The following is a 24,396-nucleotide window of genomic DNA, read 5'->3' on the forward strand; positions in this document are numbered from 1 at the left end:
GGAGTTTGTCTCCTTCCTCTGAGTCATCAATTTAGTCCCGGCAGTATCCTCATCAAAGAGGACGAACATCTCGAAGAAGACCTCCGCCGTCCGCCGTTCCGCGAGATCGGCCTACGAAAGGAAGCCAATGTTTGCAGCGCGGGTCAGGTGGGGAGGGAAGAAACCACCAGCTGGAATGAGTGGAATCTTACGATCGCTCGAGCGACCAGGTCGAAGAATGAGGCAATTCCATGAGTTTCCGTGGGGTCTTCGAGGGAATCCTTTCAAAAAGTCAACACAGGATGAATATTGCGTTTCAGAGAAAGGAAAACATTCAGGGGACCATTTCGAGCCGACGGACTCCTTCTAGCAAGAGAGCGATTGGATTCTTGTTATTCTTCGAGGGAAAGTCTTCTCTTGAGCACAATTTCGCTCGACAAAGCAACAAAACTGGGTTCCCGGTGTTTCTGCTCCCCAGGAGAGTTTGATGAAGCAAATCTCCGGGCGGCAGCCTGCGCGGCAAAGGCTCAACCTATGAATGAACATTGGGCTTCAAAATTAATCCACGCTCCTACTACTTCACGGCATTGGGTGACCAGCTCCGATTTGAGGTGACAATCGTTCTCGACTGATCGAGAATCGGAATTCTGCTCCCTATGGGATCCGGAATTATTCTCTCGCGATCCGAGCGTATTCCCACTAATCGGATCGTTCCTTGCGCTTTGAAAACATCGATACTGCTCCGCCCCGATCCTCAAGCAGAGGATCCGAGGTGGGAACAGGTTTTGATAAGTATACGACAACGACGGCTCAATAAATCACCTACTCTAGAACTACAGCTGATTCCAACCCTGTGTGAACGAGTCGAGCCCCATTTCCGTAATGAAAGATCAAAGAACTCTCACCCGGCCGTACGCAACTCCATCCGCAAAGACCGTCGCAGAGACATTTTTTCTTCGAAGAAATGCAGTCTTCATCGCTCTTGCATTTTCGAAGGCAGGACCTTCCGAGGGCCGCCGCTTCTTCTCTGTTCTGGGGACAACCTTCGCGTTGGTCTTCATCTGGAACGAAAGTGAAACAAATGTGTTAGGCTCTGTTTCCTTCTCGTTGGGCGCCTGATCCTTGTCAGAAACGATTTCCCTCTGAGATGGGATTTTCCCTCTCAAAAACAATAAGCTCTTTAGTTATTCCGCTTTGAGCTCGCGTATCGTGGCTCCACGCAGAATTCTTCAGAAAGGGGATCAAATTCGAAATTGAGGTAAGATTACATGGGCGTCGGCGTCGTAGGCTACGACGCCGCAAAGAAACAAGCAATCTCACTGGCGGAGATTGAAATGCTCGGTCGAGATTCAGGGTGAATTTCGGCGACTTCGACCGACCGGTTACATACATATGTATGTAACATGTATCTATGTCGGTGGGAGTCCCATACGGTGGGAACTTGACGTGGGAGGCTCAAGGCCCAAATTTTGGCGGAGGATAATGGGACTTTCCGAATAGATATCTGATGCGCGGCTGGACGACCGCGTTCGAGTGATTGAGCTTCATATCGTTTCCCAAGTGAACTGAGATTACGCACATCTCTCAACAATCGTCTTCGCCTCATGAACCTCGATGCATGTAGAGCGTCCAGGCCTTCGACGCATCAGACTGTTGCGACCTCGAACCCTATTACAGCAGTGAGGCTCGGCTGAAGTGATCACAATTCGGAATGGAGAACGACGGAATGCTCCCTCGGGGAGAGTTTTTTGTGAAGTAGGTACGTAATATTCAGCCAGCCGAAATCTGTCGAGCACGGCTCGTTTCGCGGGAAAAATCGCTCGCCCACCCCCATACGTCTGATTATACGAGACTGAGTCTTCCACTCGATGGCCTACGTGTTGAAGTGTGGCGATTAAGAGCAGTGCCGGGAAGATGTGGCCGGTCGATTCCCTCTTCGATCTGTAAGCGGGATCACTGCCAGCATCGACGTGTGTAATTCAGATTAATACGATGCTCCTATGGCAGCCATATAATACACAAAAGCCACGCTCCCAATCGTTGCCATGAGACCACTATTGCTCGTCCCCTTAGACCTCGGAGATAAAACGTCTCGGGGTTACCTCCGTTCCGGAAGGTCCTGACCCCGGGTTCGACATGAGCAAGGATCTCGGAACCCCGAACGCCTCGATCATTAGCACGATCTCTGACAGTGGAGAACACCCTTGGACATGTCCCGTTCTGCGAAGCAAGCCAATTAGCTAGAGAATCTATTCATTTGAAGCCAGCCGTGAAGTTCTCGGTCACCTCCCGAGACATGAGGCGATCCGATTAGACCGTCGCGAGGGACTAATGGGCTCGAATCGGATAACGAGCGACTAGTTAATTTCTGCTCGTGTATTTTGACATTCTGAGATCGGCAGGCCGGAATGATCTTTCTATCACCTGTTGGTGCTTTTTTTCTCGGCTCTCGCGATCCGCCGTTGACAGCCTCGTGGATGGGCGAATTAGATGGGGCGAGAGCTCTCAGCATAATTTCTTTCTGTCAAGATACGTCGTGCGCTGGGATCCGTCTAATGCGAGACGGCTTCCGACCGGTCCGCAGGCGAGCTCGCTTACGAAGCCGACCTCGGAGAACGACAGAGTGAATCAGTGTCCCGACACTGTTGAGCTTCCCTCTGTGTACAGTACGTGGCCTCCGACTCTTGCGAGCTGAACACTGCCACCTGACACTTCGCAAATTGTATCTAGACTCCCACCGGAACAGAGAAGAGGGTAGTATCCAGGCGAGGCATGCTCCCAACTTGACTCGCATCCGAGCCGAAAGCGAACGAGGGCCATTCCCTGCACGATCCGAGTTCAGAAGAATTTTCAAACTCTAGGGATGGCAGAATTCTCCAGCAGGAATCACGCACGTTAACCTCTGTCTTCGGAAACATCGCCCAAAGAGCTCAACCCGGGACTTACTAACTGCATATTGATAACGTCGCTCTCTACCCGAATCACGGTACGGGCGAGCAAACTGATTTCTGTTGGAGACCTCCGTGAGATTTTTCCGAATTCCCGAAGCATGAGAATCCCTGTTGAATTCATTCCTATTGAAATCATCGCTGCCTTTCTATGTCGCAGCGTTTATCTCGATGATGGTTCACAATCATCAACTCGAGAGTCCGTTCGTCGATAACGAATCAGAAGCTGGCCGATCGGCCCTGAAGTCAGAATATTTTACGTCTGATTTCGAATTTCGGTTGCCGCTCAATCGAATTGCCTGTCCATTCTCCTCTAGTTTGCACACGTCGGGGAGCTCTCGAAGAGCTCTACAGCATGAACTACTCCGATGGGCCTCAGCGTGCACGTGTAAGCGCGTGCGAGCGTGCGTGCGTTAATGCGGGTCTGACTCCTTGCCTGGAGGAACTCGCGCAGAGCTGCGAGCATTCGTGCATACACGCAAACATTCGTACATGCACGCTTGCTTGACCTGGCCGGCAGCGGGCTGACTTCATGCATGCTCGCGGTCAATCCACACTCCACGGGTGTGCGCGCAATTTAAAACATAATTGAGGGCATCCGAGCAAAGGCTCCGGGGGGTGACAAGGCTTTGGCACGTTTGCTCACGATCGTTCTCCTTATGGCGAAGTTCTTCGTTTGCCCGTGGCGTTCGCGCTGACTTCGGCCCAGTCGCGCTCGCGTACATCGTCATCGAGACCGCGTGACTGTGACCGCTAGATAAAAGAGCGCGCGCGATTTAATTTAGTGAGATGACTTGACTGCTGTTTTCCGCCACATTAGCGCCATTACCACCATCACCGCCGCCACCAACATCGTCAGGCGCAACAACAGAAGCGGCAGGGAGAGCGTTTCCAGTGACCGTATCAAGGTCGCCCGTTCAGTCTCGACGAGATGTCGGTGAGGAGCTCGCTCGGTTTTTTTCTCTCGTGCACGTCCGCGAAACCGTTCGCTCCCCGCTAGCCGCCCCTATTCTGAATTTCCGTCGAAAGTCGGCTCGCGACGCGGAGGGGCCAGCAGCCCACCGACCCACTCAATGTCGAAGCGACTCTCCTGAGTCTCCGGATGACGACTTTGTGCGAGAGGACGAAACCGGTTGGCCATCAGGAATCTTTCCCGAAGTCACGGCTTCGCCCACGCATCGGCCATGATCCTCGCCACTAAGACCCAGCCAGGTGCTCGGGTGAAGCGCGCAGCCGATGCGGTAAGTCGGAGTTCGGAGTGACTCGGCGCGGAGGGAGGAAGGCAATTTGTCACGAAACGAGGCCGAGTTCCTTCGGAAATGTTCTTCCGTAAAAAAGAGAGCGAATCCAAACGCAAATTCCTCCCCACTGCATTCCCAGGGCTGCCGCTGCTACTACCGTCGTTTTGCTGCCGCTCCCGCTCTCTATCCGCCCTTTTTTTTCTGTCGTTCGCGTGGTCGTTGCCACCGCAGGGGTAAGAGCAGGTTTATTGAATCACAGCTCCGTGGAATGGCAATAATGGCAAGGTGTTGTTCTTGATTTGCGTCACTTCTCCTTTCTCCGAGGGAGAGAGCGACTCGAAAACCAGTGTGCCCCGATCGAGGAACTGGGAAGTGGTTGCGGCCCCACCAAAAGCTGAGCCGATCCCGCAAGCGAGGATAGGGGCTGGACCGGGGGAGAGTGGATGAGGAGAAAAAATGAGAGACCCGGCATGTTTCTGTCGCAGTGAGTCGCTTTCAAACACCACTCTCGAACATGTTTCAGAGAGGTTTTGCGATTGCAGCAGCCCGACATCGAACAAAGACTAAATGTAATTCCCACTGATTTATGAAGCCACTCGCGAGTAGGTAGGTAGCTGAAAGTGGGCTTTTCTTTCTCGGAGCTGCCATGGCGGCGGCGGCGTCGTCGTCGTCGAAACGGGCACGCACCGTCACAGCCGGGAACCGCTCGCATTTGACGGAATGGTCAAACCAGCCGGCGCAGGTAGGTGACCGAGTCACCCACAAAGCTATCGTTGGGTCGGTCGGACTGTTGGTCACAAGCGTTGTGTTTTGTCGTCCACGAAACCAAATCGTAAAAATTGTGCAAACCCTCCCTGACCATGGGCTTGTTCTGTAGGCTTGCTGTGGCCGGTAGATCTGAACGCTGGAGGTGGTACTGGCCTCAACAGATCCGGGCGTCTGCAGCCGTACTCCGATCCCAACACGGGACCGCGGTACGGATCGCTGAACAATATCGCAATAAGCCTCAACCCAGAAACACTCATAGCCCCGTGCGTCGTCGTCGTCGTCGCGGAGTGAGGCGAGTAGGCACTCAGGCGGGCAGGAGCAGCCAGTGGACTGGAGCCGTACGGCAAGAAACTGTGTATGTGAGTGTTTGTGAGATCAGAGCAACTTCCAACGCGCGCCATCGAACGATGTCAAAAGTCAGCCGAATCGCGTTACCGTGCTTGACCTGACAGGGGCAGCGGCGGAAGAAACTTCGGTCCGAACTGTACTGGATCAAAACGTGCGGAGAGAGGAAGAAGCAGCGCCGCGCCGTACTAACTCATGTAGACAGAGAGAAGTCGGAAGTAGAGAGCCGTAGCCCCGTGAAGAGAATGCCATAAGGTGTTCAAAAGCACGCGGAACGGCTCCTTATTGCGCTCGTCGTAACGCACGCCATCGAGGTGCCACGATTACCCCTGACTGGAAATCGGGCAGGTACCGCGCCCTACGACCCGGTGGCATTCGCCATAAGAGTCCGCAGAAGGAACCCGGGCCAGTGGCCTTATAGAGAAGAGACAGGAGTCGGGGTGGGGAGAGAGAGTTCACGCAGAAAATGTGCAAAATAAATCAAACGGAAGATCAGGGGGGGATGAGGGGATGGTGAAATGATGGCGAAGAAAATAAATAAAGGATGATACTTTCTCGCTGCTACGGGACCGGCTCAAGAACTGTATGGTTGGCGGGGTAGGCGGATTCTTTGGTGTTCTCCGTCCGCTGCTACCGCAGCCGTCGTCTCCGCTAGCTAATAAATGGATAGTAATGAAGACTCCTGAACATTGGTCGTCGTTGTCGTTCTCCCTTCCGACCGTCCGCTCGCCTGTCTGCTTGTTCGCCCGCCAGTCTCTCTGTCTGTTTGTCGCTCTCTCGCGAAAAGGAACGTCGGAGTATTTTGTAAACTTTGCGGGCGAGAGTCTATCTCCTCATGTTCGTTTGCTCCTCCTGCCTCAACTAGCTTGTCTTGCGTCGATGGTCGGACGCGTTCCTCTCTCGGCCGGTCCCGAGGAAGTCTACCTCGCTCTATTGCTTCTCGGAGTTGTCATCGATGTCGTCTGCACCCCGCCCGGTCCCATTTACTTTTTCGCCGCCGGCTGGAGAGTCGGGACAAAGGCAAACATCGATTACCTACCGTTCTTCCCATAGCAGGCGGCATGGTTTGAAGGGAAAGTCGTTTTTCGGCTTCTCTCGTTCCATTCAAAGAATCGAGGTTAAGGAGTCAAGTCGTGGGCAGCTGAACAAAAGTGAATGAGACCGAAACTTTGACTTCGTCGGCGGCGTTCCCTGACTATCGGATAATTTACCCTGAGGATCGCTCCCTTAACTCCGTTAGCGATCTCCACCGGCCCAAGATTGGGATATACGAAGCGGAATCGATTTGTATCTTATCTAGTCCTCAATCCCATCCGCTATTCCTCTCCCATTTGGTCTGAATCAGTAATAATTGGGGGAGGATAATGACGGCGTTCTGAGTGAGTTTCGCCTGGAAAACCCGCTCGTCGTATTGAATTGGGTTCTCGAATGGAATATTATTCGACGAAGCGGTCCCATGAACGAGATCCGAAATCAATCATTAATGCCATCTCGGGAATTTCGTCCAGCGTGATTCGAGCGCTAAAACAAATCATACGCCTGTCTACAGCAACAGCCAATAGGGACCTCCTATTTTGATCTTTGGGACTTGTCCCCTGCTCTAGAAGGCTTGCTCAGAGAGAGGATGTTCGAGCTCCCGAGCCCGGATATGTCATGCGTAGGTATATGTTGACGATGGACCGGCAAAATCTCAGGAGGACCAGTGCGAGGAAGAGATTATCGGAAATTCCGGAGCCATCCCCATGCAGGAACATGAAGATTGGCTCCATCGAGTGAAATTGAGTTTGCGGTCCACTAATCAGCAAGCGAATGGGTCGCTCACAAGCGACTCCTGTTCTCTATGGTCCGAAAATGAGGCGCACTACCAGAATATTCAATACAGAGACTCCGCTGTAATTGCCCTCAGTCGCCAGGGTCGAAGACGCCTATTACCGATTACATCACCTAGCGTCATCATTTTGTGAAGGTCCGCAGGAACTTGTCCGCCGGTCCTTCCGACAAATCAATCCGCGGACCGATTGATTAACTTAGGCTTATTAGGCAACTTGACATCGGTGACTGACATTATGAGAGCTAGAATCTCTCTATTTCCCCTCAGATAACCAGTCCTAGCGCGCGCTCGCCCGAATTCTCCGGCAGCTCGCCTGCTCTTCGTGTGCCTCGCAAACATCAGCCAATTCATTTATCTAAGCAATAGACCGTCTCCGATTCCACTTACTGTCGTCCCCACTTTCAATGTTGATGTTGCATTTCCCACTGAGACAGCGCTGTCTGATTTGACCGGCAGCAGCTAGAAGGAATAAAGAAAGATTCGTAGGTGTGGGTGCCGGAATTCCAGTGGCTAAAGGCAGTCTTCAGACTGCAATCATTAGAAAGGAAAAAAAATGCATCAAGATCCTAGGCTAGCAGCGAACGACGGAGAAAACGGACAGGTCGGTGGATGTCGAGAGCTGTGGGAGTGGCGGGCAGCTTGCAGGTCGATGATGAGGTCGGCTCACGGCAAGGGCAACGCAACACAATACGGACCTCCAACAACGAGATCTGACTTTCCCACCAGTTCTTCCCGCAGGAGTGAAGAGCACCAAGATCTGACTGTGTCCTCTGCTGCGCGAACCGGTTCCCGCGAGACTCTTGGACACATTGCAAGGATCCCGAGCAACAAATGAGTGGTTCTAAGTGTTCCCTAAGACTCTGAGCCGAAGTTCGTGCTCGAATACCTATGGTTGAAAATGATCCCGGAGCGGAAAACTGACTTTTCGCTCGCTCGGCACTCTCGCTCTCTTTGGGGCAATAGGGCTCGGAACTTTTCCGACGTTCGATATCAACTTGCCAAGTCAAGTGAAAGTTCCGGAGTAACTTTTTTTAATCGACTCGGTGGTCAATCGAATCCTAACAGCGGACTTGTTGGATTGAATCGTAAATATCTCAAGCGAGCGACAGGGCTGGCAAGCGAGAAACTTCAAAGTAGGCGGCAGTATAGGCTTCGGAGGCGGCATACCAGCCTCTTCTCGGTCTTGTTCCAGAGCTTTATCGTTTTTAATATAGGCCCTCTTCGGATAGCCGTATTCGTTCACAGCTTAATTCTCTCAGAGCTCGCTCTATCCTGGATCCCCGGTAGTCGACACCCAACGTTGAACAGCCGATGGAAATCCTACGAACTCAGAACCCGGTTGCGAGTTTGAGAAAGTTCCGTGGCGTTTGGTCTTGCCAGCGAGCTTGAGCAGAACGACATTCCTCTCCAGTCAGCAAGAAACCATTTGTTCCAGCGCGTCGCGCGGAGTCGAAATCCTTTGTGCTCAGTCCGCGCATGTGTCCGGAGTTCTGTCCCGTGGAACTGAGGAGAGGTACATAATGTAATCCTGTACGGCAAAAACCTCTCACAGCCGAGGTTTTGAGATATCGCTATGTTTTATGGCAGGCGCAGGCAGGAACGGGAGACGGACGTCGTTCCTAGCTAGGCTTCAGGCCCGGAGCTTGTCACAAGATGACGGTGTTTGCTCAACTAAATGGGTGCCCGCTCGTCCGCGCGAAGTCCCCCGCCCTAGTTCGGGCGCCAGCCAGCCCGTTCGCCCGCCCGCTCGCCGTCACAACCGCTCCCTCTCCGCCCCGGTCGCTTCTAGGCGTGCGCTCCGCGGGGACGGCAAGCTTTGATACCATCTCGTCAATGTCAGCGATGAGGGGCGGCCGGCGGCGGTCGCGGTGGCGTCGGCAACAGACGAGAGTCACTCTGCGGTTTTTGAGTGATGCCCGGGGAGCGTTTACACGAACAAAAAAGATTGAATCACGTTCCCTTCGGACGGACAATTGACCATGAGGAATCCGGTCGGGGGAGAATTTCAATGTTTCCGTCGGAATTCGACTTTCGATGGATTGCGGTCTCTGCCGATTCGTTTGGCCCCCGAAAACCGTCCTTTCCCCCAGATTTGCACGAGGTCGTCTTCGCTCAGAACGTATTGAAAAGATCGTGTCGAGTTCGGATCGAAAGGCGCGGGAGACTAATCACATATTGTTCTCCCATCGCGAAGTGTCACTTTTTACCAGCATGACCCTCCCGGAGAGTCGACTGACAGCAAGTCATTCGCTGCGCGGCGGAAATCGTCCCGTCTTCCTGTCTCTCGACAGCTCGGTCCCTCGGAAGCCATACCACATTTTCCGAAATTTCTAATTACTCGCTTCGACAAGGGACGTTCGCAGCACGACCGTCTGCGAGAACTTCGCCGGGTTGACGCGAACGGCGAACGGGATGGCTCGGAGACGCGAAGTTCAAACTCATGGAGCTGCTTGTGCTCGAAAACTTCGGTGTCGAATTTCTCCTCTGAACCGGTCGACAGGAATTCGCCACTGCCGAAAACTGAATGGCGTCTGCTTCTGGTGCGCATGGGAGCCCGATTCGAACTCGCCAGCATCGGACGCGAGCTCACAAAAGCTCACATGACAAAAAGACCAGCGACAAGGAAGACCACGAGCGATGGCTGCGGCACAATGACCACAGCTTTCGGCGGGGAGGCGCGACGGAGCTTTGATCGCTTTGTACATTTACTAGAACAAGTTCGTTGTCGCGTTTTCGGCGGCGGCGTTGTTACGTTGGTCGCTGTCCGAGTTGTCTTCTTTTTGTCGACCCTATTTCATGCTGGCCGGAAAACTTTTCCATTTTCATTGAGAGCAGAGCGTCGACAAAGGAGCTGACCGGCGGACGCACAAGCTTCTCGGCCGCTGTCCGCCGTGGTCATAAAACCAACCGTCCTGAGCTCACTGAATCTGCGGTAGATTTCTTCTGGGAAGGATTCCGCGGAGAGCGGCCCCCAAGCTTCTGGCTATATCAAGAAAACGTCTCCCGGAGTCCGTGTTTCCGGACAAAGCGCCTCAGCGTGAACAGCTGGATCGACGCTTCTCCCCTTCCTACCGTGCTCCCGATCTTGCCCCGATCCGTCCCGACTCAGCCGGCTCTCCACTGTGCTCGACGACGTCGCTGACCAATAGACTCTTAAATGACTGGGCGAAGAACAGAGAGTCGAGGAGAACGGTGCGAGGGAAAAAGCAGAATATTAGCTTGATGAAAACGTGCAGCCCACCAAATTATGATAAATGGAACTAATGGAAGGGTGAAGATAGAGTCAATGAACGGACAAGGAGTTCTCCTCGGTCAACTTCGCTGCTTCCTTCGACGTTCCCCGGCCACGGCGGCGGCGAGCACTCGGCGCTGAAGCTCAGCTGGAAGGGAACGAGTTCCCGAGACGGGGAGGCGAACATGTCTCGATTGCATAAACATCTTCCGGATTACTCATGACATTAGAGAGCGGGAGTACATCAATCGTGTACCCGCAGCGATTAATGAGCGAGCATTTCCGTTTCTATCCCCACCCGCAGAGTGACTCACAGCTGATGATGGAATCCCGACGCTATCCCGCGGAAGACGGTGCGTACTTCCGTCTGATTCCAGATTGTCTTCAGAAGGTCGTCAGGTGCAACGCAGCTTATCAGGTTTATTCTACTCGAATCCAGAGTCAGCTTATGCAAACGATTCTCCTGGAAAGGCGAGGCTCACTGGCGCACCCACTCACACGCTCGGTCGTCCGCCCCGAGCTAGCTCGTATCAATTTCGCTTCGATATTGAATAGTCGGCAGCCGTCATTCCGCTGCGGTCGTCGGCGGCTTCGAGCAGAACCACGACGCACAGTGGTCGGAAACCACGGAAAATCATAACTTCTGAACGGCTGGACCGATTTCGCTGAAATTTTTATGGTGGGTTATTGGGCCTAGAACGCAACTTTTGAGAATATAACTGGGTCTGGGTTTGACCCCGGTGACCCCGAGAATCGAATTTTTTTCACTAAATCGGCGATTGCGGCTAAACGGCTGAACCGATTCCGGATTTCTTGGTGGCGTTGGAAAGCTGAGTGAATTTCGCATCTTTTTGTCTCTTGAGAGTTTGACCTATGACCTTTCGTAAGCGAGCTAGCGGCCGATTCTTAGAAGCGCCAATATCTCCACGAAAAATGCTTCGTTTTTTTCCCGCAAAAAAACGATTCGGTGTGGAATCGGATGATCTACCCGTTTCTGACGATATTACGATCATTCAGTAAAGACGAAAAAAATATTTTTTTTTCAAGTCAAAAATCACGTTTTTTTGCAGTTTTTTCACGAAAATGCCCCACCCCTCTAGGTCCGTTGACCCACCAACATTTTTTTATGATGCCCCCCACGCCCCCGCATCCCAAGAAGGTCATGTTGGGCACCCCTTCCGGGCTTATCTACCTTTAAATCCGGAAAAACCCTTTGAATGGCAATTTTTCATAGAGAAAAAATTCTTAAAATTAATTTCAGGGCTAGAAATTCGCTGGATCGGCTTTATTCTTGTAGAAAACCGCGCAAATCAACTCAGAACTTCGAATTCGCCGCCAGCGACGCCATCTTTGGTGCCATTCGGCGGCCTCATGAACAGCGCGCGGGACAGTCGATTTGCCACACCTGTTAGTGCTTGTGCAGTTCAAGGGCCGGAAACTCTTGCGATGAAGTCGTACATGCTCGTGATACCCTACGGGGATCTTATGGAGTTCATCCTATCTAATCAATTCGACCTGGACCTCATCATGGAAGATATCCAGCATCGGTACCACATGATTCATCAAGACGATTTCAAGGAGTTCAGAGCACACTTGAGCAAGAACATCTTGCCGAACTTCAGGAAGAGGAGGAAAGCAACCGGTCGCTGCAGAATCAAGTTCGGGAAGAAGTACCAGGATTGGTTGAAGAAGTATCTGCTCGTGAACGTTGACGTCGATGAGTCCCGGGAGGCTCCTTGAAATCGTCTTGATGAATCATGTGGTACCGATGCTGGATATCTTCATGATGAGGTCCAGGTCGAATTTATTAGATAGGATGAACTCCATAAGATCCCCGTAGGGCAGGGGTCCGCAACCGGGGGGTCGCGACCCCAAAGGGGGTCGCGGAGATCCTCCCGGGGGGTCGCGGCACCCCTCCGAGTTCTTTCCAGCCTCCGCTCCGAGGTTTCCTACGATTCCTCTTCGATTCCGTACCGTGAGTAAGTCTCGGCCATGCAGTTCTTAGTATTGTTTTCAACGACATATCTCTGCGAGCAGACCTTCTCTTCTCTCTCGATCATGAAGACAAAGCTACGTAGTAGATTGGATGTCCATGCCGCACTTTGTCTCGCGGTTACGGATGTTCAACCCGATCTCGAGTCGCTAGTTCGTGACAAGCAGCAGCAGATCTCACATCAAAATCAGAGGAATAAGTATTGTACGCAGTAGCACCATAATACAATCGAAAGATGTTGTGATAAAAAAAAGGTATATCTCGAATTGGAAGTCGGTGTTTTTCTTGGGGGGTCGCGAGGCAATATGGTCGTCCGAAGGGGGTCGCGGAACGAAAAAGGTTGCGGGCCCCTGCCGTAGGGTATCACAAGCATGTACGACTTCATCGCAAGAGTTTCCGGCCCTTGAACTGCACAAGCACTAACACGTGTGGCGAATCGACTGTCCCGCGCGTTGTTCATTATTCATGAGGCCGCCGAATGGCGCCAAAGATGGCGGCGCTGGCGGCACCAAAGATGGCGTCGCTGGCGGCGAATTCGAAGTTCTGAGTTGATTTGCGCGGTTTTCTACAAGAATAAAGCCGATCCAGCGAATTTTTAGCCCTGAAATTAATTTTAAGAATTTTTTCTCTATGGAAAATTGCCATTTTAGGGTTTTTCCGGATTTAAAGGTAGATAATCCCGGAAGGGGTGCCCAACGTGACCTTCACGGGATGCGGGGGCGTGGGGGGCATCATAAAAAAATGTTGGTGGGTCTACGGACCTAGAGGGGTGGGGCATTTTCGTGAAAAAACTGCAAAAAAACGTGATTTTTGACTTCAAAAAAAATATTTTTTTTCGTCTTTACTAAATGATTGTAATATCGTCAGAAACGGGTAGATCATCCAATTCCACACCGAATCGTTTTTTTGCGAGAAAAAAACGAAGCATTTTTCGTGGAGATATCGGCGCTTCTAAGAATCGGCCGCTAGCTCGCTTACGAAAGGTCATAGGTCAAACTCTCAAGAGACAAAAAGATGCGAAATTCACTCAGCTTTCCAACGCCACCAAGAAATTTGAAATCGGTTCAGCCGTTTAGCCGCAATCGCCGATTTAGTGAAAAAATTTCGATTCTCGGGGTCACCGGGGTCAAACCCAGACCCAGTTATATCCTCAAAAGTTGCGTTTTAGGCCCAATAACCCACCATAAAAATTTCAGCGAAATCGGTCCAGCCGTTCAAAAGTTATGATTTTCCGTGGTTTCCGACCACTGTGCGACGTGGATGGCGAACACGCTCTCGGTAATGAAGGAGCAATTCGAATTGAGACGATCAAATATTGGGAACCTGCCCCGGATGCGGTTGGTTGCCGAACGATCGAACGAGTTAAGTTCTCTCTAAGGTTTCCACCTTCTCCTTAATGGTACTGAAGCGTCTAATCAATTCGAAACGCATCGAAGTAATGAACTCCATCTTATTCCTTCTCATTTGCGATGCGGAACGTCGCTGCTGCTGCTGCTGCTGCGAGACTCGATGAATCGGTTCGACCATAAACTGAGCGTCGAACGGAGGAGGTTCCATATAATCAGTGAAACGGCTTGACGATTCGCGAAGATTTCCTCCCGATGAGTTCCAGCGGCCCTGGCTACGCTGGGGACGCCCCAGCGAAATCCGGTAATCGCTCAGCCGGGAAACATGAATCAGAACTCGGAATCAACGCCGAAACCGACGAGAGGCCCATATACATACATAGGTAGGTGCATATATTCCGGATCGGCAAGCTCTCGAAAGTCTATGTGGACAATCCGATCGGACGATGATCACCCTCCGATCGATCCGTTGGATTCCGTGTCGGTTACTTCGATCAGCATTCCCGTTAGACCCGAGAAAATACAGCAGACTCGATCCCTAACGAATTTTCGGATTTTCAATTCAAATAAGGATAAGCGTCCCCGTGCCCTGTTCTTCGGTGTATCCGGTCTCGATTGCGCGAGAGGGAGAGAGAGCGAAGACAGAAACAGGCAACAAATCCGGCTCCCCGTGCAGAGACTGGAGACAAAGTCGAGGATTTCGTTCCTACATGTAAATACCCCGGCTCCCCGAAAGAGATTAGTGGAGTCAGAGGTGGAGCGAACAAGAGCGCGCGCACACACGGTCGCTCCGACGTGCGCACGATCCCGGAGCCGTGGAGAGAGAGCTCAGGACGTCATGGGGCGGGCGAGACGAAGGATGGCCGAACTGACCGACTCCTAATCCCCGACTCGGAGATCCTAAGTCCGGGGAAATAAGGAGAGTATTGTTTCCGAACATATTTCTGTCTTTGTCTGACATATAGCTTTTGCTCACGAAATAGCCTGTCAGCCGGAGGCCGTAGCGGCTCGTAGTCCTGGCGGGACTCGCCCTCCGAGCTTGTTCCGGATTGGCATAATGGGGTCCTGGTTCGCCGTTCCGCATTCGAGTGAGGATTTCGAGCGCGAGACTCAAATGGACATCGGAAGGTACGATCCATTCCGTGGACGCCGCGTCGAGCCGCGCCGGGGAACAGTCCGGAGCACGAATCGATGCTTGTCAATGCACTGATTTCGGGAACGGCTTTTAGCGGACGTCGTTTATCGTTCCCAGCATCTGCGGTAGACGCGGGAGCAGCAGCGGGAGACTCCTACGCTGGCCCATAACGGCCCGCTGACTTCGTATTGCCGTCGCATGCCGAGCTTGCCATCTTCAGCTCGGCTTGCTTGCCCGACTAGTCGTGGGTGTTTCTGTCCGAGAATGCCGGGAAGTGGGTCTCGGCGGAGTCTCCTCCACGACTGCTAACCTTGCCGGCAAGAAAGCAACCTACGCGAGCGGAGCCCGCGAGCGGAGTGCGCGAGCGGAGCCCGCGAGCGGAGCCTCTTGTGGGAGGAACGATTCATTAATCAACGGCACGGCTATTGTTCATTAATAAAATGTTTTGTCATTTGCAATAGAATTCTCTTCTTCTCGCGAGTCGCATGCTCTAGATCACGCGCCCACTTTCCCGCAACGCCTCGAGCGGGCTGCGTGGCTGCCGGCATCCCACGGGCACGGCGACGTGACTTTGAAACGTGACGATTATCGACTGCGGGTGCGAAAGTACCCACACGGACTGGCGAAAATCGTTTAGCGCATTATCCCGTCGTCGTTTGTTCAAAGTTCGCATCCGTTTGTCCCGAAGTCGAAACTGTTTTGAAACTCATTTTTCAATGCCTATTCCGAAAGTTTGCTCTCCTATCGCCTTCCGGTCATGAATGCTCGAAATGATTTACTGAAGCCCCCGACTGACTCGCTGGCTGAATTGTGGGCGTCGCCACGAGTCAGGACGCGCGAATCGTGACCTACTAATGAGTCACTCCGTTCCAAGCGCGTTCCGAAATGTACGAGATTCAATCTCGTAATCCGCGTCGCGCAGCCTCCCGGTCGCGACTTCTGATTGACTGCCAAAGAGCTCGAGGCGGTCTCGGGTCGTAATCCCGGTGATCTCGGAGCACTTCGAAGACGATTTAGGGGCTCAAGGATCTCGTGTTCAACACTTTGCGGACGTCATGACCTCATCCTTTACCGGAGCTTTTGTGAAGATCGTTCGAACAGACAACGTCGACGCTCGCCGACCGACCAATTGGCCGTGAGCGGCAGGCAAGCGGACGAGTGACCCCGGGCGTTCTGTTCCCGCGCACAAGCGAGTGCGTTGTGATAAGATCGGGCTCGAGGCGTTCCATTGTCCTTTATGGAATATGCGGAGCCCACAATACGCCGGCCGAGCGGCCTGCCGCCTTGGTTGCCGGCCGGGCTGAATCGCTGTGAATCCCTGCGTCCTCTCTTGCTCGCTCCGTCGTTCGTTCGTTCGTTCATTCGCTATCTATCCGTCCCTCACAATGTCCCCGCCGGAAGATCCGACGACAAAGACGATGAGAGAGACGATTCCGAGCTCGGAGTCAAGCTGGCGGGGGCAAGCCCCCGGCCATAGGTATTCACAAGATTTTTTTGCTTTTTCTCAGCTTTGAGTTTTTCGGTGCAGTCACTCCGTCCGTAAGAATTGGACGCGGCGGGGAAAGTACAAACTCACAAAGCTCGCCCGACTTACCATTGTCATCTGCTTCGTCAGCCTGGAGCTCTTCTGCAAGAGAAAGGAAATATTTTCATTCGCCCTGAACGGCATCGATGACGCACGGGAAACAATTCACGAACCCCTGAACCTCTATGTGCTCGTGGAAGTTCAAGCACGCCCTGCGACTACGAGGCCCATGTCGCACCTTCACTTCATAAGATCTCTCCTCATGAGAGATCTAATCGACATCCGATAATTGGGATGGAAAGCTGGAGCATTCTATCCGGGAACTCCGTTTATGACACTCACCGTCAGATATACCCCAGGCGTCCGAGACATCCGAGAAGCGATATCCGTATAACATGGTGTTCTGATCCTTATAGAAGTCTCTCAGTGCCGTCCGCGCCGTGACTGAAAAATCAATGCTGAAATTAGCGGCATCCTGGAAGCTCATCGCGAGAGCAGGAACGGAACCGGATTCCCCCTCCACATACAGAGGGTGGTTCCCCTTGGAAATCGGAGCGAGAACCCCGCTCCTGTGCCCCGAATCTCGGATAGGATAATCTGCAGCAGGAATTACTTAAGCCGGTGAAGTCGACGGGAATCCAGCCCCTACGCAGGACGCGGATCGCAACCAAGGGAAGTACTCTGGCAGCTCCTTGTGGAGAAGGTATTTGCTCGTTAAACTCCTCCCGTGGAAAAGCTTCGAGGTAAGCTCTCTCATACCAGCGAGTATTCACAGGTATTGGCAGCATGTGGTGAGATTCCCACACTTCTTCCCGCTCGAGCCAGAAGCTAATATTGAAGTCGATGACCACAACTACCGCTAAAGCTCGCGATTAACGAGGACGGCTTTCCTTGAATCGGTATTCAAAATGTACCACGTATACAGTTCTCCATATGCCGGGCGATGCTCGCTCCCTAACGCGGTCTCGTCAGCAGTGGCTAGCCGGGATTTTTTCGTAATTCTGCAGGATCAGCGTGTGCGGGTCACTGTCGAGTAGATGGCCATATCCGGCTCGTCGACCCCCTAATTAGGCGGTAATTATCCATAGGGAGAACAGGAGGATGCACCGACGGCTGGACGGATGGTCGGACGTAGGGGGCACGGTAAGCAGACGGGCGACATCGCTCGGCGGAGAGACGATCCATTCCGAAGCGAGGGGCTCGGTGCGCTGGCCCGCCCGCCTGCGCCGCGCCGTCGGCAGCCCATGCCTCTCGCGACGTGTTGAGCACGACAAGCGACCATGTTGCTCAATTCAGTGCCAGGAGCTCAAGTCGGTATCCGGAAGGCGACATGTTCCGAGTGGGCGCTACTTTTGCACAATTAACGATGTGGGCGAACATGAGCCTCCGATAGATATACAGTCGAACCCGCTTATAAGAAAACCGGTTAAGAGAGAAAACCGGATATTAGAGACCGATCCCGATTCCCCGATATTTTCTCCATAGGGCTTCATGTTGAAAACCTCGCTTATAAGAAACTCGGATATAAGAGAAAACCGGATGTAAGAGACAATTTTCAAACCCCGGCCCCATAGAGTTCCATGTTGGAGACCTCGTATATAAGAGAGAACCGTCTCAAGTAGAATTTCTGTTTGCTCTTCCATGACTCCTCTTCCTCTCGGAACCTGCGCGAATGAGATAACACGCCAGTTCGATATTATCATTGCTCCGAAAATGATCGTCTCTCCACAGGATCATGATACCGGCATCCGAGTCATACGAGAACGAGATGTTTCGGGTCTTTTCATCGAAAGACCGTACCTCGGATATTAGAGAAACCGGATATAAGAGACCATTTTCAATTCTCCGAGAGGTCTCTTATAAGCGGGTTCGACTGTAGACCAATAATGAGAACTCCAAACACCTAAGCGTGTTCTTCCGGCAGTATACGCAGAGCGTGCCCCGACCCCAAGCGTATCGATTGACCAGCCGGCTGCGCAGACATCGTGATTCGCTCTGCGATCCGAATTGTCTTGGGGTGCGTGCTCGCGAATATTCCTCTGTCGGCTCGCGATTATCGGGGTGGAAATAACTCTTCTCGAGAAACGTTCTTCTCCATCGGCATGAATCGGTATTCCTTTCCCCGATCACGATTCCTTTTTCGGATTCGAATTCCGTCGGAGCTCTGTCATGAATTCATCCGATGGAGAATTCTAACATGGGTCAAAGTCGGAGGCCGCTTCGATAATGAGGGCGCAGGGATTCTCAGCGACAATCTGCGATAGGTCACGACATTAAGTCACTTGGAAAAACGCTAATTACATTCCCGGAGGTCATCGAGAAGGAGTTGGACGACAGTTTATTCGCTAATCCGCCGCAGATCGGTTATTCGACACGCCCCCTCGACAGTGTTAATGAGCTGGCTAAGCCACGAAATGAATTTTTCAGTGGGAGTTCTTCTTAAAAGAGCAATACTCTCAGAGATCTCAGGTGTTTTTCGCTGAGCAAGCCCTTCATCGTTGTTTTCCGACCTCCTCCAGCGGAGTGTGGCGGGGAGTCCTCGACGATAAATTGGATAATGGCACGAAACCGTATGGGGACTATAATAAACATCGTGAAGCCTCCTTAAGCTAATTACGCTTCACCGACGCTCTAACTGCTCCTTGGCCCCCGCGTTGCTCTTCGCGAGGCCTCTCTCGCATCTTTGGTGGTGGACTCTTCCGCGCATGCTTGTTTCTCTCGTCTTGTTCCACTCCATGGTAGAGTTCTGGGCAAATATTCGTACCCCTCGAAGCGACGCATTCCCCTACTCCTCATGTATGTATGCACATCCGTTTTCTATAGCTCTCTATTTGCTCCCTTCCGCTTAGCGAGAATTACGAGGCAAGGCGAACCGCATCCTTCGCGCCGATCGAGGTGCCAAACAAGGGGAATCTAGGCTCATATATGTAGAGAGGAATTGGAAGAGTTTGACGGGAGAACGATGACGACGACGGCAACGACTCCACGAGGTAAGTGGCGGGTCGCCTCGTTCGTCTCCGAGCGTCTAAACTTGGAAAATAGCGAGAAAGTATAAGGGGCGTACCGGGAGAAAGGAAGAAGGATGAAAACTCCGCCAGCCCCTCGAACCACTAGTTCAGAATCGCTCCTCTTCGTGGCTCGTCTCCGCGCGGGCCGGCGACCGTCCGGCCAGCCGCCGTCACCACCACTACCGCCACCAACGACAGAGGGGGGGGGGGGGGGCGAGGCAGATGAGACGGGCGGGTAGGCGATTAGCATAGAATTTGAATTATTCGCAGTGATCGCATGACGTCGACGACCGACCATCCACTCGAGCATCCTACCAACTCCTTCTTTTTTCATCTTTCCGAGCAGCGCTATCCCTTCACATCTTATACCAACAACAGCTCGTTTCGCTCGATCGTCGCTTGTCACGTCGTCTCGACGATGGTCCTGGTGCTGGCTGTAATATACCGAGACCCTCGATGATTCCTCAGGAATATTACTCATGGGATGTACGGAATTCACACAGCTGACCACGTGACGGATGCAATGCCCATCAAAAAGGAGCCTCCAGGGGAAAAGCAGCGATCGAGCAGAGCAGTAATCGACGGGGAAGGAACGACGGGGACACTCAGTCAGCGACATTCAGGAAGCAAACCGAGCCTCATGAGCCTAAGCAGGGCCTGATGAAAGGAACCCTAAGAGACCGCGCTCGCTTTCGGGGTGCTTTCCTCATTGACCAGACATCCTTCGGGACGTGAGCATGGCCCGATCGAAAAGACAGGACTCCAACGACAAAACGCCGTTTCTTCCGAGGGCTAATCCTCGATAAGAGCCGTTCGCCGATACCCAACGCCAGCCCACGCTGCCGGGATTGCCGACACAATGGACATCGACGGCGAAGAGAGCGCTCTGCTAAGAGTCGGGTTGGCAAGATCGGGTGACAGGTCAACTCGGCAAGGTAACGATCAGACCATATTTCAGTCGACAGAGGATCAGAGGTTGGTCTCCTCTGTCGCTTTCCCGGCTCGTTCCTCTTGTCGCCGCTGCTCCACTCCTTCTACTTAGCGAGCCTGGAGCGGGAAACGACGACTAACTATGTGATCACTCGCACCTTAGGGCACGTGAGATCAAGCTGACAAATGCGCAGGGTGCTGGTTGCTAAATTGAAACTTGAGCCCGACAGCCACGGGAAAGCGTGGGAGATCTTGTTTATCTCGCGTTGGGACGTCTCCGGGAATCGACCGGTGGGAAGGGGGGCAGGGGCGAGGAAACGGAATAACGAAGGAACTAGGCAGAGGACGGAGAGGGAAGCGAATGATCGGCTCCATTTCTGACGGGCCTCCTCATGATGTATGCCGCTGCGCAGATATCTCCACCGCATATCGCTATCTATGCTGATTCGTCAGTGCGCGAATCTCCCACATTTTTCGACTCGAACCGGGACGCGCATGATGGACTTATCGGAGAGAATTCCGAAAGCAGCACAAACTCGGCGGCTGCTGCTGCTGACGCGGCGGTAAGGGTCTTCATGCTCTTGGAGAATTATTAAGTGAGACCCAGGGTGTTTCTGCTCTCCCTCGCGGTCGTTTTTCGATCTCGTTCCTGGATGATGCCAGAGAAAGCCATTGGTCGCTTCCTTGATCAGAGATAGGCGACCCGCCACTCGAGCAGAACGCAGTCGACGAGAGAGACTTCTGTGATGTCGATCTCGTCTGTAACCTCTCGACTTGGGAGCTCCGCGGCACGTTGCGCACTTTTGTGCCACGGAAACCGTGAGAGCACACGATGTCGGTTCCCCGGATACAGGTGATCTCGTCTTCGGGGTCTCGGGGTTTTTGATCGACAGAGAGCGCGCGAGACTCCGCGTGCCGGACCGAAAATCGATGCGACCTCGGCGGCAATCTGTATACTTCTAGAAGTCTTGCGACTCCGCTCGTTTAGCGCGCGCGTGAAAACGTGTCGCCATCCATCGCGGACTCATTATCCCCTCTTTGTCGACTATTAGGCCTCCGGCTTCGATCTCGCCTCCACTGCAGGCCGTGCTTCATTCATCCCGTCCGCCCTCGTGCCGTCTCGCCGTATACTTCGCGCGATGAAGATCACTATAATCTGCAAATTACTCGAGCTCCATCATAGCGACCGGTACGCCGCTCGATCGCGCTTGAGCGCTCGCCTCGCGACCGATCCTTGCTACGCCATTAAATGGAGTCGAGTGGAGCGATTTCCGTGGATCCGATCTCCTCCCCGATGGTCAGTGGTCAACCGACACGCCTCAACTCCGCCCGCGATCCGGATGACCGTTCATCTAAAGGGAGGTCGGGACACTTTTCCCTGCTTCACCAATGAGCTATTTGCCCTGCTAGATCGCGGAAAACGGGGACTCCGTAACGCATCTCGGCCCGAAGTTTGGCTCCAAGAATACACCGAATCTCAGGAGGGCAAAGTACGGACCTCCAACACGCTTTTCCGTTCGGCGAGTCAAGATGACCGCTGCGGCGAGAGTCAAGTCGTCGGAGGGCTCTCAGCCATCGAGCACGACCTCGGTCAGAGTCTTTTGCACAAGCTATAAGTAAAGTATTAAGAGGTTGTCCGTGCACCACCCACGTCAGCGGAGTATTCTCAGTCACATGGAAAAGAGGGAAGCCAAAGAGCTTCCCTCACCTGTTCATCCGATCACTTACACTTCAACCCTCCAAGAAAACGAATGGCCAAGGCCGAGTGCCTCGAACGGATGGCCCGAGCGGGGATTCGGTGCATTCGAGCGAGTGAGGTCGATAGCTCAAGCTCTCATGCAGGATACCATTTCACTTAGGACGGTTTGTTTTGCGCTGCGATTTGGTTGGGCTTGAATCGTGAAAATCGACTGAGGCTCGACCGTGATCTTCGTCTCGCCACGGCTTTTCCTCCAAGCTCTCCTCAACTCACTCCTGGGTCCCTGAGTCATCGATCTCGCTGGTAAAACATTCCCCGACGTGGAATTATAATACAGCTAATCCGACAGGAAGAATGGAGGTACTTTGTTCATCAAGGATCGTCTCTCGTCTCGCTCCTACTGTTGCGGCTCTCGCTGCGCCGTGCTGACATCTCGCTCTGTTGGAGAGATCCTAGAATTGGTTTTCCAGGCAGGGAGAAAGTTCACGGGAGGAGCGCAAGGATTATAAGCGACTCGTGAATGGACCATGAAGGCAGAAATCATCCGCGATGACCGAGCGATGAGCTTCGCCTCAATTGTATATGTGCAAAGTCGCCCGGAGCTGTAGTGTCAAGACGCTTGTCTCCGGCGAGCGATCCACTCGGCCCTAGACATGAAGACAATGAAGAATCCTCCACTAGAAACAATTGGACTCCCTTCAGAATTCTCTCCGAGAATAAAATGAGTACAATGCCTCGCATATGAGTGAGGCTGGACTTCTGTCGCGGAATTCCGGCCGGGAGAGCACTGCTTTGCCCTGCCCTTCTAGGCACTCCAGGGAGATGGCTCCCGAAACGCTGTGGGAACCACGACTTCCGATGCGGGGCGCGGGAAATATTCAGATGCCATAAACAATAGAACTCGTTGCATAGAGAGAAAATCATAATATGATCGTGGTTGTGGGAATGACGTATGCGACGAAATCCGCATACGCGGTGGCGACCCGCAAAGGAGCAGGGGGCCCCAACATTCGACGTGGACACGGAAGTCCATGACGGTTTGGGAGGGGAGTTGCCGGCTTCGAACTGGCGATCCTAAGCTCGAGACCGCTTCGGAATTGTTACACACGAAGCTCCCACAGCGCTTGAAACGCTCGGCCGACTCGTCGTTCGATATCGATTTCCGCAAAGCTTTCCGGCGTCAGCGAGTCGGAAGAATCGCTCCATAACAACGATCGATCGCTCCGTGGGACGAGATACCGGCAAGAGAGAGTCCGAGCCATATAAGACGCTTGTCTCTCGAACTTATGCTCGATTTCCTAATACAGAGAGCTCTTGTCGGATAGAGAACCGTGAGTTCGATCTCTTTCCCATGTGTAATCTCGAAGTAAAGCAATCCTCCAAGCCGCCTGCTGATCACGTTCGAAGATGAAAATCCCATACCATATGCGCTGTTTTCGTGACCTATGATTCGGAGTCAATTCCATACTGAGGATATCTCCACAGTTCCACAATGTCTGTGCTCTGAATTCTTCGCTCTCAGGACTCGAGCCCCGCCTTAGAGTACCGAAGATTCCGCCTCGACTTTTCAGCGGAAAATACAACGGTTCCCAATGGAGTCGGCAACGTGACATAGATGGAACTTTTACGCGAGCTCTGTGCATCGTGGGGATGTCCGATATCCCTGCGATCAGAGCAGCCCTCCCAGCGTCGGTATCAAGGAGTTGCTGCCGAAAGCTCGAGCGTCAAGGAGCTCAACCCCAGTAGTCCTGATCGAAGGAAACAGAGAGCGACTGCACCGACAAAGTCTGGCATCGAAGTCAAACAGCATGCGGCTTCTGCGCCACCCTGAACTTCGAAACGGAAACGATACCTTTCACTAGCGAGACCCCGATTGACTGCGAATCGTCCTCGGTCCCGTACTCTTCATTTTTCAACCGCTCCAGCTCATTTCGCCCGACACGTCCCATCGGAGAGACGTTTCGCCCAAACTAAGAATCTCAGTCTTCTTGCCTCACATTCGAGGATGCTTTGATTTGTTTTCCAACATTCACTGATCGTCCGATGAGAGACTCAACGGAGAGCTGCTTGTTCACCCGAAAGAGGCGTCTCCGCTTTATCCCCGCTTTGATTGTGAAATTTCAGTAAGTCGCCCGGTCGGTATTCCTAAATGTCAAGGGAAGCGACACTCTGGTCGTACACTTTGCCAAGTCGTAAGAAAGAGGGCGAGCCGGCCGGACAAAACAGTCAAGCTGCCAGCCAGAGTGAATGGTGGCACTTTTGCTGCCACAACCAGCACCTAGGGCCATACATAAGGCGGTAGAACGCTTTGTTCGGACCCCCGGGCCGCTTCAAGAGGTGCCCCTCTCCGCGCGGGCTGCAAAGGCGGCTGTAAAGCGCTTCTAAATGTCACTTCGACACCCGCTGTCCATGAATT

General features: G+C 52.9%; 1 protein-coding gene across 1 annotated transcript in view; it reads right to left on the bottom strand.

Annotated features, from left to right (window-relative positions):
* Positions 1 to 16,740, bottom strand: part of Hasp (Hig-anchoring scaffold protein) — a 48,404-nt gene extending 31,664 nt beyond the window's left edge. The window contains 4 exon segments of the mRNA XM_029111240.1: positions 885 to 1,040; positions 7,500 to 7,571; positions 16,413 to 16,445; positions 16,686 to 16,740. Of these exon segments, the coding sequence (XP_028967073.1) occupies positions 885 to 1,040; positions 7,500 to 7,571; positions 16,413 to 16,445; positions 16,686 to 16,740 (316 nt within the window).
* Positions 16,741 to 24,396: the final 7,656 nt, after the last annotated feature.

This window comes from Galendromus occidentalis, unplaced genomic scaffold, assembly GCF_000255335.2.
Source record: "Galendromus occidentalis unplaced genomic scaffold, Mocc_1.1 scf7180000077427, whole genome shotgun sequence".
Classification (NCBI taxonomy): Eukaryota; Metazoa; Arthropoda; class Arachnida; order Mesostigmata; family Phytoseiidae; genus Galendromus; species Galendromus occidentalis.